The sequence below is a fragment of the Nerophis lumbriciformis genome, linkage group LG01 (assembly GCF_033978685.3).
Source record: "Nerophis lumbriciformis linkage group LG01, RoL_Nlum_v2.1, whole genome shotgun sequence".
Lineage (NCBI taxonomy): Eukaryota > Metazoa > Chordata > Actinopteri > Syngnathiformes > Syngnathidae > Nerophis > Nerophis lumbriciformis.
Window position 1 is genome coordinate 78,242,871 of NC_084548.2, and position 18,581 is coordinate 78,261,451.

Consider the following 18,581-nt stretch of genomic DNA (forward strand, 5'->3'; position numbering starts at 1 on the left):
GACTTGACTCGGACTTGAGGGCAAAGACTTGAGACTTACTTGTGACTTGCAAAACAATGACTTGGTCCCACCTCTGCAATTCACTCAACATTGCCCAGCAGGAAGATGCTTGGACCAAACAGCAGTGATCCACACTCATGCATCCTGCCTGTTTGGGTCCATAGTCAGCTGGACCCGGGATTCTCTAACTGTGCTACACTGGCTCCATCTAGTGGTGCGCCAAGGAATCACTTATCAACTATTCACACAGTGTGACTGTTCAAACTGTCTGTCACAAATATCATATACTCATGAAATAAAAGCCTTTTTGAATGAATATTTAAGCCTATTTTAATGTTGGTCATTATGTGATACTTGGAGAGACACCTTTTACGGGGCGGGGAAAGGTTAGGGAAGCACTGAACTAGACTATAGAACTGCAGCACTGAACTAGACTATAAAACTGCAGCACTGAACTAGACTATAGAACTGCAGCACTGAACTAGACTATAGAACTGCAGCACTGAACTAGACTATAGTACTGCAGCACTGAACTAGACTATAGAACTGCAGCACTGAACTAGACTATAGAACTGCAACACTGAACTAGACTATAGAACTGCAGCACTGAACTAGACTATAGAACTGCAGCACTGAACTAGACTATAGAACTGCAGCACTGAACTAGACTATAAAACTGCAGCACTGAACTAGACTATAGAACTGCAGCACTGAACTAGACTATAGAACTGCAGCACTGAACTAGACTATAGTACTGCAGCACTGAACTAGACTATAGAACTGCAGCACTGAACTAGACTATAGAACTGCAACACTGAACTAGACTATAGAACTGCAGCACTGAACTAGACTATAGAACTGCAGCACTGAACTAGACTATAGGACTGCAGCACTGAACTAGACTGTAGTACTGCAGCACTGAACTAGACTATAGAACTGCAGGACTTGCAGCACTGAACTAGATTATAGTACTGCAGCACTGAACTAGACTATAAAACTGCAGCACTGAACTTGACTATAGAACTGCAGCACTGAACTAGACTATAAAACTGCAGCACTGAACTAGACTATAGAACTGCAGCACTGAACTAGACTATAAAACTGCAGCACTGAACTAGACTATAGAACTGCAGCACTGAACTAGACTATAGAACTGCAGCACTGAACTAGACTATAGAACTGCAGCACTGAACTAGACTATAGTACTGCAGCACTGAACTAGACTATAGGACTGCAGCACTGAACTAGACTGTAGTACTGCAGCACTGAACTAGACTATAGAACTGCAGGACTTGCAGCACTGAACTAGATTATAGTACTGCAGCACTGAACTAGACTATAAAACTGCAGCACTGAACTTGACTATAGAACTGCAGCACTGAACTAGACTATAAAACTGCAGCACTGAACTAGACTATAGAACTGCAGCACTGAACTAGACTATAAAACTGCAGCACTGAACTAGACTATAGAACTGCAGCACTGAACTAGACTATAGAACTGCAGCACTGAACTAGACTATAGAACTGCAGCACTGAACTAGACTATAGTACTGCAGCACTGAACTAGACTATAGAACTGCAGCACTGAACTTGACTATAGGACTGCAGCACTGAACTAGACTATAGAACTGCAGCACTGAACTAGACTGTAGAACTGCAGCACTGAACTAGACTATAGAACTGCAGCACTGAACTAGACTATAGAACTGCAGCACTGAACTAGACTATAGCACTGCAGGAACTGCAGCACTGAACTAGACTATAGAACTGCAGGAACTGCAGCACTGAACTAGATTATAGAACTGCAGCACTGAACTAGACTATAAAACTGCAGCACTGAACTAGACTATAGAACTGCAGCACTGAACTAGTCTATAGTACTGCAGCACTGAACTAGACTATAGAACTGCAGCACTGAACTAGACTATAGAACTGCAGCACTGAACTAGACTATAGACTGCAGGAACTGCAGCACTGAACTAGACTATAGAACTGCAGGAACTGCAGCACTGAACTAGATTATAGAACTGCAGCACTGAACTAGACTATAAAACTGCAGCACTGAACTAGACTATAGAACTGCAGCACTGAACTAGTCTATAGTACTGCAGCACTGAACTAGACTATAGAACTGCAGCACTGAACTAGACTATAGAACTGCAGCACTGAACTAGACTATAGACTGCAGGAACTGCAGCACTGAACTAGACTATAGAACTGCAGGAACTGCAGCACTGAACTAGACTATAGTACTGCAGCACTGAACTAGACTATAGTACTGCAGCACTGAACTAGACTATAAAACTGCAGCACTGAACTAGACTATAGAACTGCAGCACTGAACTAGACTATAGAACTGCAGCACTGAACTAGACTATAAAACTGCAGCACTGAACTAGACTATAGAACTGCAGCACTGAACTAGACTATAAAACTGCAGCACTGAACTAGACTATAGTACTGCAGCACTGAACTAGACTATAGAATTGCAACACTGAACTAGACTATAGAACTGCAGCACTGAACTAGACTATAGAACTGCAGCACTGAACTTGACTATAGAACTGCAGCACTGAACTAGACTATAGTACTGCAGCACTGAACTAGACTATAGAACTGCAGCACTGAACTAGACTATAGAACTGCAGCACTGAACTAGACTATAGAACTGCAGCACTGAACTAGACTATAGAATTGCAACACTGAACTAGACTATAGAACTGCAGCACTGAACTAGACTATAGAACTGCAGCACTGAACTAGACTATAGAACTGCAGCACTGAACTAGACTATAGAACTGCAGCACTGAACTAGACTATAGAACTGCAGCACTGAACTAGACTGTAGAACTGCAGCACTGAACTAGACTGTAGAACTGCAGCACTGAACTAGACTGTAGAACTGCAGCACTGAACTAGACTATAGGACTGCAGCACTGAACTAGACTATAGAACTGCAGCACTGAACTAGACTATAGAACTGCAGCACTGAACTAGACTATAGAACTGCAGCACTGAACTAGACTATAGAACTGCAGCACTGAACTAGACTATAGAACTGCAGCACTGAACTAGACTATAGAACTGCAGCACTGAACTAGACTATAGTACTGCAGCACTGAACTAGACTATAGAACTGCAGCACTGAACTAGACTATAAAACTGCAGCACTGAACTAGACTATAGAACTGCAGCACTGAACTAGACTATAGGACTGCAGCACTGAACTAGACTATAGTACTGCAGCACTGAACTAGACTATAGAACTGCAGCACTGAACTAGACTATAGACCTGCAGCACTGAACTAGACTATAGAACTGCAGCACTGAACTAGACTATAGAACTGCAGCACTGAACTAGACTATAGAACTGCAGCACTGAACTAGACTATAGACCTGCAACACTGAACTAGACTATAAAACTGCAGCACTGAACTAGACTATAGAACTGCAGCACTGAACTAGACTATAGAACTGCAGGAACTGCAGCACTGAACTAGACTATAGAACTGCAGGAACTGCAGCACTGAACTAGATTATAGAACTGCAGCACTGAACTAGACTATAAAACTGCAGCACTGAACTAGACTATAGAACTGCAGCACTGAACTAGACTATAAAACTGCAGCACTGAACTAGACTATAGAACTGCAGCACTGAACTAGTCTATAGAACTGCAGCACTGAACTAGACTATAGAACTGCAGCACTGAACTAGCCTATAGAACTGCAGGAACTGCAGCACTGAACTAGACTATAGAACTGCAGGAAATGCAGCACTGAACTAGACTATAGTACTGCAGCACTGAACTAGACTATAGTACTGCAGCACTGAACTAGACTATAAAACTGCAGCACTGAACTAGACTATAGAACTGCAGCACTGAACTAGACTATAGAACTGCAGCACTGAACTAGACTATAAAACTGCAGCACTGAACTAGACTATAGAACTGCAGCACTCAACTAGACTATAGAACTGCAGCACTGAACTAGACTATAGGACTGCAGCACTGAACTAGACTATAGAACTGCAGCACTGAACTAGACTATAGTACTGCAGCACTGAACTAGACTATAGAATTGCAACACTGAACTAGACTATAGAACTGCAGCACTGAACTAGACTATAGAACTGCAGCACTGAACTTGACTATAGAACTGCAGCACTGAACTAGACTATAGTACTGCAGCACTGAACTAGACTATAGAACTGCAGCACTGAACTAGACTATAGAACTGCAGCACTGAACTAGACTATAGAATTGCAACACTGAACTAGACTATAGAACTGCAGCACTGAACTAGACTATAGAACTGCAGCACTGAACTAGACTATAGAACTGCAGCACTGAACTAGACTATAGAACTGCAGCACTGAACTAGACTATAGACTGCAGGAACTGCAGCACTGAACTAGACTATAGAACTGCAGCACTGAACTAGACTATAGCACTGCAGGAACTGCAGCACTGAACTAGACTATAGAACTGCAGGAACTGCAGCACTGAACTAGATTATAGAACTGCAGCACTGAACTAGACTATAAAACTGCAGCACTGAACTAGACTATAGAACTGCAGCACTGAACTAGTCTATAGTACTGCAGCACTGAACTAGACTATAGAACTGCAGCACTGAACTAGACTATAGAACTGCAGCACTGAACTAGACTATAGACTGCAGGAACTGCAGCACTGAACTAGACTATAGAACTGCAGGAACTGCAGCACTGAACTAGATTATAGAACTGCAGCACTGAACTAGACTATAAAACTGCAGCACTGAACTAGACTATAGAACTGCAGCACTGAACTAGTCTATAGTACTGCAGCACTGAACTAGACTATAGAACTGCAGCACTGAACTAGACTATAGAACTGCAGCACTGAACTAGACTATAGACTGCAGGAACTGCAGCACTGAACTAGACTATAGAACTGCAGGAACTGCAGCACTGAACTAGACTATAGTACTGCAGCACTGAACTAGACTATAGTACTGCAGCACTGAACTAGACTATAAAACTGCAGCACTGAACTAGACTATAGAACTGCAGCACTGAACTAGACTATAGAACTGCAGCACTGAACTAGACTATAAAACTGCAGCACTGAACTAGACTATAGAACTGCAGCACTGAACTAGACTATAAAACTGCAGCACTGAACTAGACTATAGTACTGCAGCACTGAACTAGACTATAGAATTGCAACACTGAACTAGACTATAGAACTGCAGCACTGAACTAGACTATAGAACTGCAGCACTGAACTTGACTATAGAACTGCAGCACTGAACTAGACTATAGTACTGCAGCACTGAACTAGACTATAGAACTGCAGCACTGAACTAGACTATAGAACTGCAGCACTGAACTAGACTATAGAACTGCAGCACTGAACTAGACTATAGAATTGCAACACTGAACTAGACTATAGAACTGCAGCACTGAACTAGACTATAGAACTGCAGCACTGAACTAGACTATAGAACTGCAGCACTGAACTAGACTATAGAACTGCAGCACTGAACTAGACTATAGAACTGCAGCACTGAACTAGACTGTAGAACTGCAGCACTGAACTAGACTGTAGAACTGCAGCACTGAACTAGACTGTAGAACTGCAGCACTGAACTAGACTATAGGACTGCAGCACTGAACTAGACTATAGAACTGCAGCACTGAACTAGACTATAGAACTGCAGCACTGAACTAGACTATAGAACTGCAGCACTGAACTAGACTATAGAACTGCAGCACTGAACTAGACTATAGAACTGCAGCACTGAACTAGACTATAGAACTGCAGCACTGAACTAGACTATAGTACTGCAGCACTGAACTAGACTATAGAACTGCAGCACTGAACTAGACTATAAAACTGCAGCACTGAACTAGACTATAGAACTGCAGCACTGAACTAGACTATAGGACTGCAGCACTGAACTAGACTATAGTACTGCAGCACTGAACTAGACTATAGAACTGCAGCACTGAACTAGACTATAGACCTGCAGCACTGAACTAGACTATAGAACTGCAGCACTGAACTAGACTATAGAACTGCAGCACTGAACTAGACTATAGAACTGCAGCACTGAACTAGACTATAGACCTGCAACACTGAACTAGACTATAAAACTGCAGCACTGAACTAGACTATAGAACTGCAGCACTGAACTAGACTATAGAACTGCAGGAACTGCAGCACTGAACTAGACTATAGAACTGCAGGAACTGCAGCACTGAACTAGATTATAGAACTGCAGCACTGAACTAGACTATAAAACTGCAGCACTGAACTAGACTATAGAACTGCAGCACTGAACTAGACTATAAAACTGCAGCACTGAACTAGACTATAGAACTGCAGCACTGAACTAGTCTATAGAACTGCAGCACTGAACTAGACTATAGAACTGCAGCACTGAACTAGCCTATAGAACTGCAGGAACTGCAGCACTGAACTAGACTATAGAACTGCAGGAAATGCAGCACTGAACTAGACTATAGTACTGCAGCACTGAACTAGACTATAGTACTGCAGCACTGAACTAGACTATAAAACTGCAGCACTGAACTAGACTATAGAACTGCAGCACTGAACTAGACTATAGAACTGCAGCACTGAACTAGACTATAAAACTGCAGCACTGAACTAGACTATAGAACTGCAGCACTCAACTAGACTATAGAACTGCAGCACTGAACTAGACTATAGGACTGCAGCACTGAACTAGACTATAGAACTGCAGCACTGAACTAGACTATAGTACTGCAGCACTGAACTAGACTATAGAATTGCAACACTGAACTAGACTATAGAACTGCAGCACTGAACTAGACTATAGAACTGCAGCACTGAACTTGACTATAGAACTGCAGCACTGAACTAGACTATAGTACTGCAGCACTGAACTAGACTATAGAACTGCAGCACTGAACTAGACTATAGAACTGCAGCACTGAACTAGACTATAGAATTGCAACACTGAACTAGACTATAGAACTGCAGCACTGAACTAGACTATAGAACTGCAGCACTGAACTAGACTATAGTACTGCAGCACTGAACTAGACTATAGAACTGCAGCACTGAACTAGACTATAGAACTGCAGCACTGAACTAGACTATAGAACTGCAGCACTGAACTAGACTATAGAACTGCAGCACTGAACTAGACTATAGAACTGCAGCACTGAACTAGACTATAGAACTGCAGCACTGAACTAGACTATAGAACTGTAGCACTGAACTAGACTATAGAACTGCAGCACTGAACTAGACTATAAAACTGCAGCACTGAACTAGACTATAGACCTGCAGCACTGAACTAGACTATAGAACTGCAGCACTGAACTAGACTATAAAACTGCAGCACTGAACTAGACTATAGACCTGCAGCACTGAACTAGACTGTAGAACTGCAGCACTGAACTAGACTATAGAACTGCAGCACTGAACTAGACTATAGAACTGCAGCACTGAACTAGACTATAGAACTGCGGTCATGTTGTCACTTTGTATTCCTAAGACTTACAGCAGGACAACATGGTCATCATGTACAGTGGAACCTCCGTTTACGAACCCCTCTTTTTGCAAACTTTTAGATCGCGCAAACTATGCCTCCGTGTGCAAACCATGTCTCTATGTACAAACCACGTCTCCGTGTACAAACCATATCTCCATGTACAAATCATGCCTCCGTTTACAAACTATGCCTCCGTGTACAAACCACGTCTCCGTGTACAAACCACGTCTCCGTGTACAAACCATATCTCCATGTACAAATCATGTCTCCGTTTACAAACTATGCCTTCGTGTACAAACCATGTCTCCGTGTACAAACTAAGTCTCCGTGTACAAACCACGTGTCCGTGTACAAACCACGTCTCCGTGTACAAACTAAGTCTCCGTGTACAAACCCCGTTTCCATATGAGTTGGGAAATTGTGTTAGATGTAAATATAAACGGACTACAATGATTTGCAAATCCTTTTCAACCCATATTCAGTTGAATATGCTACAAAGACAACATATTTGATGTTCAAACTCATAAACTTTATTTTTTTTTGCAAATAATAATTAACTTTAGAATTTCATGGCTGCAACACGTGCCAAAGTAGTTGGGAAAGGGCATGTTCACCACTGTGTTACATGGCCTTTCCTTTTAACAACACTCAGTAAAGGTTTGGGAACTGAGGAGACACATTTTTGAAGCTTCTCAGGTGGAATTCTTTCCCATTCTTGCTTGATGTACAGCTTAAGTTGTTCAACAGTCCGGGGGTCTCCGTTGTGCTATTTTAGGCTTCACATTTTCAATGGGAGACAGGTCTGGACTACAGGCAGGCCAGTCTAGTACCCGCACTCTTTTACTATGAAGCCACGTTGATGTAACACGTGGCTTGGCATTGTCTTGCTGAAATAAGCAGGGGCGTCCATGGTAACGTTGCTTGGGGTTTGTACAAACCATGTCTCCGTGTACAAAACATGTCTTTGTGTACAAACCCTGTCTCCGTGTACAAAACATGTCTTTGTGTACAAACCCTGTCTCCGTGTACAAACCGTGTCTCCGTGTACAAACCGTGTCTCCGTGTACAAACCGTGTCTCCGTGTACAAACCGTGTCTCCGTGTACAAACCGTGTCTCCGTGTACAAACCGTGTCTCAGTGTACAAACCGTGTCTCAGTGTACAAACCGTGTCTCCGTGTACAAACCGTGTCTCCATGTACAAACCGTGTCTCAGTGTACAAACCGTGTCTCCGTGTACAAACCATGTCTCCGTGTACAAAACATGTCTTTGTGTACAAACCCTGTCTCCGTGTACAAACCGTGTCTCCGTGTACAAACCGTGTCTCCGTGTACAAAACATGTCTTTGTGTACAAACCCTGTCTCCGTGTACAAAACATGTCTTTGTGTACAAACCCTGTCTCCGTGTACAAACCGTGTCTCCGTGTACAAACCGTGTCTCCGTGTACAAACCGTGTCTCCGTGTACAAACCGTGTCTCCGTGTACAAACCGTGTCTCCGTGTACAAACCGTGTCTCCGTGTACAAACCGTGTCTCCGTGTACAAACCGTGTCTCCGTGTACAAACCGTGTCTCCGTGTACAAACCGTGTCTCCGTGTACAAACCGTGTCTCCGTGTACAAACCGTGTCTCCGTGTACAAACCGTGCCTCCGTGTACAAACCGTGTCTCCGTGTACAAACCGTGTCTACGTGTACAAACCGTGTCTCCGTGTACAAACCGTGTCTCAGTGTACAAACCGTGTCTCAGTGTACAAACCGTGTCTCAGTGTACAAACCGTGTCTCCGTGTACAAACCGTGTCTCCGTGTACAAGCCGTGTCTCCGTGTACAAACCGTGTCTCAGTGTACAAACCGTGTCTCAGTGTACAAACCGTGTCTCCGTGTACAAACTATGTCTCCGTGTACAAACCATGTCTCCGTGTACAAACTATGTCTCCGTGTACAAACCATGTCTCTGTGTACAAACCATGTCTCCGTGTACAAACCATGTCTCCGTGTACAAACCATGTCTCCGTGTACAAACCATGTCTCCGTGTACAAACCATGTCTCTGTGTACAAACTATGTCTCCGTGTACAAACCATGTCTCCGTGTACAAACTATGTCTCCGTGTACAAACAATGTCTCCGTGTACAAACGCTTCCTCCATTAATTTTTTTCATTGCAGAAATTGACAAAGCTGGTTTCGGCGCACAGCAAGTTTTTAATTGTGATGAGAGCAGACTTTACTGGAAAATTATGCCAAAGTAGACTTTTTCCCTAGCAGTACCTCTTCCAAAAGCGCACACACAAACACGGCGCCTTGTTTCTCTCCTCTCGTGCAAGACAGCAACTCACAAGAGGACCTTTGTTGATGTTAATTAACTGCCTCTAAGTGGATTTTACTTGTTAAATTAGTTATTATTGTAGCAATAGGGTTGTTAAAGTTCAGGATTTTTGTGATTTCTAACCGTTTGTGGGGGCACCATAGGGACTGCTGTGTGGCAGAGCAGTGCATACAGGACAGTTCAGCTTGTCGTTGTTTTGGTTTGTTAATAGAGACAGTTGATTCACACCTTCTTGTTACGTTTTTAACACTTTATATTGTGTCCAAAACGTACAAACCTTTACTAAACAAAGACGTTTGTTGAGGTACGTTGTTTCTTATGGGGAACTATGCTTCACTAGACAAACTTTTTAGTTTACAAACTATGCTAAAGAAATAATTAAGTTTGTAAATGGAGGTTACACTGTATCTATCCCACACACATAAAAATTTGCTGAAATAGATGTGACACAGCTGCAATGAATAGTTGAGAGTTGTACCTGTGGCGAAGTTTCTCCCGTGCTTCAAACTCAAAAGGAATCTCCTCCCCAGGAAGCACTTCTCGCCACTGACTGACATTGTGGCCGTCATCACTGCCTGGACCGTGGATGTCTCCGATGGAGTCTGCACTGTTGCTGTGAGAAAGCGCCACTCTGGAAGACAATGATGCACATTCTGGTGACATAGGTGATCAGGTCCAGATATTCTAATACAGAGCTGGGGAAAATATTTTGACTCGGGGGCCACTAGAACACTCAAAAGTGCAGATTTCCACCATTGAAATACTTTGTATAGTTGAAGACTTACGGTCATTTAAAAACATCATAATGGCAAACACACTTTTGGTGTTAAAGGTCTAAAAAATGATGTAGAACGTCCAGCGGGACAGATTGAAAATCTTAATGGGCCGCATGTGGTCCGCGGGCCGTATTTTGCCAAGGTGTGTTCTAATAGCGTGTCCTGAGATATAATAAACATACAATATGTCAAGTGTTGGATTGTCAATACTACACATGAATGATTCATTTGTGACAACAGACCTCACATGGCCATACAACTGCTTCTTAGTTATATGTCCAAATACTTTTGACTGCCTGACAATTGATTGCCATACATACATACATACATACATACATACATACATGCATACATACATACATACAGTGGGGCAAAAAAGTATTTAGTCAGCCACCGATTGTGCAAGTTCTCCCACTTAAAATGATGACAGAGGTCTGTAATTTTCATCATAGGTACACTTCAACTGTGAGAGACAGAATGTGAAAAAAAATCCAGGAATTCACATTGTAGGAATTTTTAAGAATTTATTTGTAAATTATGGTGTAAAATAAGTACTTGGTCACTTCAAACAAGGAAGATCTCTGGCTCTCACAGACCTGTAACTTCTTCTTTAAGAAGCTCTTCTGTCCTCCACTCGTTACCTGTATTAATGGCACCTGTTTGAACTGGTTATCTGTATAAAAGACACCTGTCCACAGCCTCAAACAGTCAGACTCCAAACTCCACTATGGCCAAGACCAAAGAGCTGTCGAAGGACACCAGGAAAAGAATTGTAGACCTTTACCAGACTGTGAAGAGTGAATCTACAATAGGCAAGCAGCTTGGTGTGAAAAAATCAACTGTGGGAGCAATTATCAGAAAATGGAAGACATACAAGACCACTGATAATCTCCCTCGATCTGGGGCTCCACGCAAGATCTCATCCCGTGGGGTCAAAATGATCATGAGAACGGTGAGCAAAAATCCCAGAACCACACGGGGGGACCTGGTGAATGACCTGCAGAGAGCTGGGACCAAAGTAACAAAGGTTACCATCAGTAACACACTACGCCGACAGGGAATCAAACCCTGCAGTGCCAGGCGTGTCCCCCTGCTTAAGCCAGTGCATGTCCAGGCCCGTCTGAAGTTTGCCAGAGAGCACATGGATGATACAGCAGAGGATTGGGAGAATGTCATGTGGTCAGATGAAACCAAAATAGAACTTTTTGGTATAAACTCAACTCGTCGTGTTTGGAGGAAGAAGAATACTGAGTTGCATCCCAAGAACACCATACCTACTGTGAAGCATGGGGGTGGAAACATCATGCTTTAGGGCTGTTTTTCTGCTAAGGGGACAGGTCGACTGATCCGTGTTAAGGATAGAATGAATGGGGCCATGTATCGTGAAATTTTGAGCCAAAACCTCCTTCCATCAGTGAGAGCTTTGAAGATGAAACGTGGCTGTGTCTTCCAGCATGACAATGATCCCAAACACACCGCCCGGGCAACGAAGGAGTGGCTCCGTAAGAAGCATTTGAAAGTCCTGGAGTGGCCTAGCAAGTCTCCAGACCTCAACCCCATAGAGAATCTGTGGAGGGAGTTGAAAGTCTGTGTTGCTCGGCGACAGCCCCAAAACATCACTGCTCTCGAGAAGATCTGCATGGAGGAATGGGCCAAAATACCAGCTACTATGTGTGCAAACCTGGTAAAGACCTATAGTAATCATTTGACCTCTGTTATTGCCAACAAAGGTTATATTACAAAGTATTGAGTTGAATTTTTGTTATTGACCAAATACTTATTTTCCACCATAATTTACAAATAAATTCTTTAAAATTCCTACAAAGTGAAATCCTGGATTTTTTTTTTTCACATTCTGTCTCTCACAGTTGAAGTGTACCTGTGATGAAAATTACAGACCTCTGTCATCATTTTAAGTGGGAGAACTTGCACAATTGGTGGCTGACTAAATACTTTTTTGCCCCACTGTACATACATACATACATACATACATACATACATACATACATACATACATACATACATACATACATACAGTAGCCTTGAGGATTGTCCGTTACTGCTATTGATCCCTGTTAGAATAATTTTATACAAGTTATCACGCAACTCTTATGCTTAAAGGCCGTTGCTCTAGTTATTATCTATTGTGCTCAAGCTGTACTTTTCTCCTCGTGCGAAGGCACACAACTTGTTATCTTCCACTGCAAGTTAGGAGTGGCCTCGCCACAGATGTTTTCTGTCTTTCAGCCTGCTAACAGCCAAGGATGAACCAGCACCTCAACAGCAGGCAGACAAAGCAGAGACAGGGCGCAATCACAAGGCCCCCAGCACATTTCCGTTCTGAATAATCACGTATTGTGCGTACTGAGCTGGTCGTATAATGTGTGACCCCTCCCTTTAGAAGCAGCCTCAGCCATGTAACTAGGGAACTCCTAAACTGAATAAATAGAGGAGCACGTGGGCTGTTCCTCAGAGCGTAGGGTGAGACTGTAACTGAGTGTGCAGCTCCATGCGTTCTCCTCATGAGCAAAATTGAACTCTGTCTCTGCCTGATTCCTTGCTTCTTGTTCTGTTTAATAGATAGTTCGGTGCTTAAACCTGACAATCCCATACGATGGAATCATACAAATGTGTGCAATGATTAAAAAAAGGTTTGATGAAGGGAGCATACTCAAAAAGAACAAAAAGGGCTGTGAGGCGCCACAAGATTCCATTTGATTCTTAGGTGGAACGATTCCACCAAAAGCGATTCTAGATTCAAAATTAATCCTTTTTTAATAAGATTGGCGCCAGTTTTATGATGAACTACATTCTTCCATAAAATGATAAACAGCTCTGATACATTTCTATATTACTTAACAGGAAACTGGTTTTCGAATACTTCGAAGACCTCCTCAATCCCACCAACACGTCTTCCTATGAGGAAGCAGTGCCTGAGGGATCTGTGGTGGGCTCTCCTATTTCTGGGGCTGAGGTTGCCGAGGTAGTTAAAAAGCTCCTCGGTGGCAAGGCCCCGGGGGTGGATGAGATCCGCCCGGAGTTCCTTAAGGCTCTGGATGCTATGGGGCTGTCTTGGTTGACAAGACTCTGCAGCATCGCGTGGACATCGGGGGCGGTACCTCTGGATTGGCAGACCGGGGTGGTGGTTCCTCTCTTTAAGAAGGGGAACTGGAGGGTGTGTTCTAACTATCGTGGGATCACACTCCTCAGCTTTCCCGGTAAGGTCTATTCAGGTGTACTGGAGAGGAGGCTACGCCAGATAGTCGAACCTCAGATTCAGGAGGAACAGTGTGGTTTTCGTCCTGGTCGTGGAACTGTGGACCAGCTCTATACTCTCGGCAGGGTCCTTGAGGGTGCATGGGAGTTTGCCCAACCAGTCTACATGTGTTTTGTGGACTTGGAGAAGGCATTCGACCGTGTCCCTCGGGAAGTCCTGTGGGGAGTGCTCAGAGAGTATGGGGTATCGGACTGTCTGATTGTGGCGGTCCGCTCCCTGTATGATCAGTGTCAGAGCTTGGTCCGCATTGCCGGCAGTAAGTCGGACACGTTTCCAGTGAGGGTTGGACTCCGCCAAGGCTGCCCTTTGTCACCCATTCTGTTCTGAACTTTTATGGACAGAATTTCTAGGCGCAGTCAAGGCGTTGAGGGGATCTGGTTTGGTGGCTGCAGGATTAGGTCTCTGCTTTTTGCAGATGATGTGGTCCTGATGGCTTCATCTGGCCAGGATCTTCAGCTCTCACTGGATCGGTTCGCAGCCGAGTGTGAAGTGACTGGGATGAGAATCAGGACCTCCAAGTCCGAGTCCATGGTTCTCGCCCGGAAAAGGGTGGAATGCCATCTTCGGGTTGGGGAGGAGACCCTGCCCCAAGTGGAGGAGTTCAAGTACCTCGGAGTCTTGTTCACGAGTGAGGGAAGAGTGGATGGTGAGATCGACAGGCGGATCGGTGCGGCGTCTTCAGTAATGCGGACGCTGTATCGATCCGTTGTGGTGAAGAAGGAGCTGAGCCGGAAGGCAAAGCTCTCAATTTACCGGTCGATCTACGTTCCCATCCTCACCTATGGTCATGAGCTTTGGGTCATGACCGAAAGGACAAGATCACGGGTACAAGCGGCCCAAATGAGTTTCCTCCGCCGGGTGGCGGGTCTCTCCCTTAGAGATAGGGTGAGAAGCTCTGCCATCCGGGAGGAGCTCAAAGTAAAGCCACTGCTCCTCCACATGGAGAGGAGCCAGATGAGGTGGTTCGGGCATCTGGTCAGGATGCCACCCGAACGCCTCCCTAGTGAGGTGTTTAGGGCACGTCCGACCGGTAGGAGGCCGCGGGGAAGACCCAGGACACGTTGGGAAGACTATGTCTCCCGGCTGGCCTGGGAACGTCTCGGGATCCCCCGGGAGGAGCTGGACGAAGTGGCTGGGGAGAGGGAAGTCTGGGCTTCCCTGCTTAGGCTGCTGCCCCCGCGACCCGACCTCGGATAAGCGGAAGAAGATGGATGGATGGATGGATGGAAACTGGTTTTATTGAATAAAATTATACCCAAACATTTAATAAAAGTGGCTGATTTGAATAAAATATATATTCATCAATAAAAAATGTTTTTAATCAATTAAGAATCGTTAGCGATTCATTAGAACATACATTTGTTTTCTGACACCCCTAATGAAAAACTATTTATTATTAACCAAGTGGAATGGACTTATGCCGTCTTTAAGTTGAAGTGGAGTGCTAATTAGTTTTTTAGCGACACCTAGTGGCCACAATCGTTCATTAAATTAATTTGAATGATGCAGACACGTTTGTTACTGGATACTTTTTAATAGGCTTCTTTCTCCCTATAATTATTGTTTATAGAGACAAATGTGTAGATTTGACACTGCGATATTGCTCCATTAAGGACACTTGATACGTTTGTCTAGCATGTTATTGTGTGCTTGGCTGTGGTGTAGCTGCTACCTTTTGTAAATGACTTGAGTAAAATAGAAGAAATTGTGTGCTTATTGAGGGACATTAAGAATATGCAAGCTGATATAATATGCTTGTTTTTTTTTGCTGATATCGGATCAGGATCAAGACAAAGCTAGCATAGACAACATTCAATATTACCGTATTTTCCGCACTATTAGCCGCACCTAAAAACCACAAATTTACTCAAAAGCTGACAGTGCGGCTTATAACCCGGTGCGCTTTATATATGGATAAATATTAAGATTCATTTTCATAAAGTTTCGGTCTCGCAACTACGGTAAACAGCCGCCATCTTTTTTCCCCGTAGAAGAGGAAGTGCTTCTTCTTCTACGCAAGCAACCGCCAAGGTAAGCACCCGCCCCCATAGAACAGGAAGCGCTTCTTCTTCTACTGTAAGCAACCACCCGCCCCCGTAGAAGAAGAAGAAGAAGCGCGCGGATATTACGTTTCATTTCCTTTGTGTGTTTACATCTGTAAAGACCACAAAATGGCTCCTACTAAGCGACAGGTTTCCGGTTCATGAAAAGACGCAATCTCTCCACCCGCACACGGACTACTATTTCACAGCAACTGCCTAAAGACTTTCAAGAAAAGCTGGCTACTTTCCGTGCATATTGTAAAAACAAGATAGCTGAAAAAAAGATCTGGCCAGAGAACATTATCAACATGGACGAGGTTCCACTGACTTTTGATATTCCTGTGAACCGCACTGTGGATACAACGGGAGCACGTACGGTGAATATTCGCACCACAGGGAATGAGAAGTCATCCTTCACTGTGGTTCTAGCTTGCCATGCTAATGGCCAGAAACTTCCACCCATGGTGATATTCAAAAGGAAGACCTTGCCAAAAGAGACCTTTCCAGCCGGCGTCATCATAAAAGCTAACTCGAAGGGATGGATGAAGAAAAGATGAGCGAGTGGTTAAGGTAAGTTTACGCGAAGAGGCCGGGTGGCTTTTTTCACGCAGCTCCGTCCATGTTGATATACGACTCCATGCGCGCCCACATCACGCTGGTTTTTAATATATTATTAAAGTTTGACTGACCTATCTGACTGTTTTTTTGACATTCCTTTAGCGCAGTTAGATGCGGCTTATAACACGGGGCGGCTTATAGGTGGACAAAGTTTTGAAATATGCCGTTCATTGAAGGCGCGGCTTATAACCCAGGGCGCCTTATGGTGCGGAAAATACGGTATCTTGTTTTGAAAGCCATTGAATAATAATGTCATCATTAGTTGCATGCTTGATGAGTCACTAACCTGGTGGGGGTGGTAGTCAGAGTGGCGAACCACATGGTGCATCCTGTGTGGTTGCACAGAGCATAAGGTACGAATGGCTGCCTCTTCTTGGACACTTTAACATCTGATGGGAACACAAATGATCTCAATAAATCAACACAATTAAACAAGTATCACTTGATTGGGCTATTGACATTGTTTTAGTAGTAACTAGGGTTGGTCCTCATACCAACATGTATTTCGATACTTTTCTAAATAAAGGGGACCACAAAGAATGTCATTATTGTCTTTCTGGGTTATACTTGTATATCTTTTCTACCTTCAAGGTACTCAAAGCGCTTTGACACTATTTCCACATTCACACACACAAAACAAAACAGTTTTTGGTACAAAAATGTCCCATTTTCCATGATGTTGTTAGTGTGCCGTGTTGTTCCAGACCACAGCAAACGTTTTATGGTAACATTTCCGCAGCTAAACTTTACTCTAAAATCTACATATATTTCTTACAGTGTACGTAAAAGTATACAACAATAACTAATTGTGTAATGAAGCAATTTAAAATGTATATATTATTCACTGTCACAAGTGGCCCTCTGAGGAGCGCCATAACTGCCATGTGGCCCCCAATGAAAACCAGTTTGACACCCCTGGTCTAGGTACACAGCATTAAAACAGTGACGCACTGCTTCCTGTTCAAGGCAAAGTAAGCTTCAAAATAAAAGCATGGCACTATTAACCTGGATTCTACTTTACCACAGCAAGTAGGCACTGAGTAACCTACTCAGTGGCCTAGTGGTTGGAGTGTCCGCCCTGAGATGGGTAGGTTGTGAGTTCAAACCCCGGCCGAGTCATACCAAAGACTATAAAAATGGGACCCATTACCTCCCTGCTTGGCACTCAGCATCAAGGGTTGGAATTGGGGGTTAAATCACCAAAAATGATTCCCGGGCGCAACAACCGCTGCTGCCCACTGCTCCCCTCACCTCCCAGGGGGTGATCAAGGGTGATGGGTCAAATGCAGAGAATAATCTCGCCACACCTAGTGTGTGTGTGACAATCATTGGTACTTTAACTTTAACTTTAACTTTTTGGAGGTAGGAGGGGCCTATCCACAGGTGCATGTCTTTGGAGGTGGGAGGAGCCTATCCCCAGGTGCATGTCTTTGGAGGTGGGAGGAGCCTATCCCCAGGTGCATGTCTTTGGAGGTGGAAGAGGCCTATCCCCAGGTGCATGTCTTTGGAGGTGGGAGGAGCCTATCCCCAGGTGCATGTCTTTGGAGGTGGGAGGAGCCTATCCCCAGGTGCATGTCTTTGGAGGTGGGAGGGGCCTATCCCCTGGTGCATGTCTTTGGAGGTGGGAGGGGCCTATCCCCAGGTGCATGTCTTTGGAGGTGGGAGGGGCCTATCCCCAGGTGCATGTCTTCGCAGGTGGGAGGAGCCTATCCCCAGGTGCATGTCTTTGCAGGTGGGAGGGGCCTATCCCCAGGTGCATGTCTTTGGAGGCGAGGGAACTCATGCAGTCACGGGGGAGAACATGCAAACTCCACACAGAAAGATCCTGAGCGCAGGATCGAACCCAGGACCTTCGTATTGTGAGGCAGACGCGCTAACCACTGTCCCAATCGGCCGTATCAGGACCCGAAGTCTCCAAGAAGAAAAGGCGGACGAGCAGAGAGGGGGTGAACCCGACACTGCTCCAAGCACATTTAGTTTGAACTGTTCATGACCCAGTGCTGGGCT

The 18,581-nt window shown here is 44.3% G+C and overlaps 1 protein-coding gene across 4 annotated transcripts in view; it reads right to left on the bottom strand.

Moving 5' to 3' along the window:
• The window catches only part of vps13d (vacuolar protein sorting 13 homolog D), a 231,646-nt gene that overhangs the window by 89,356 nt on the left and 123,709 nt on the right, over positions 1 to 18,581 (bottom strand). For all 4 annotated transcript variants that reach the window (XM_061973410.2, XM_061973417.2, XM_061973395.2 and 1 more), the window contains 2 exons: positions 16,861 to 16,963; positions 10,340 to 10,492 (listed from right to left, as the gene is read on the bottom strand). In XM_061973410.2, coding sequence (XP_061829394.2) covers positions 10,340 to 10,492; positions 16,861 to 16,963 — 256 coding nt within the window. The remainder of the gene's footprint in view (positions 1 to 10,339; positions 10,493 to 16,860; positions 16,964 to 18,581) is intronic.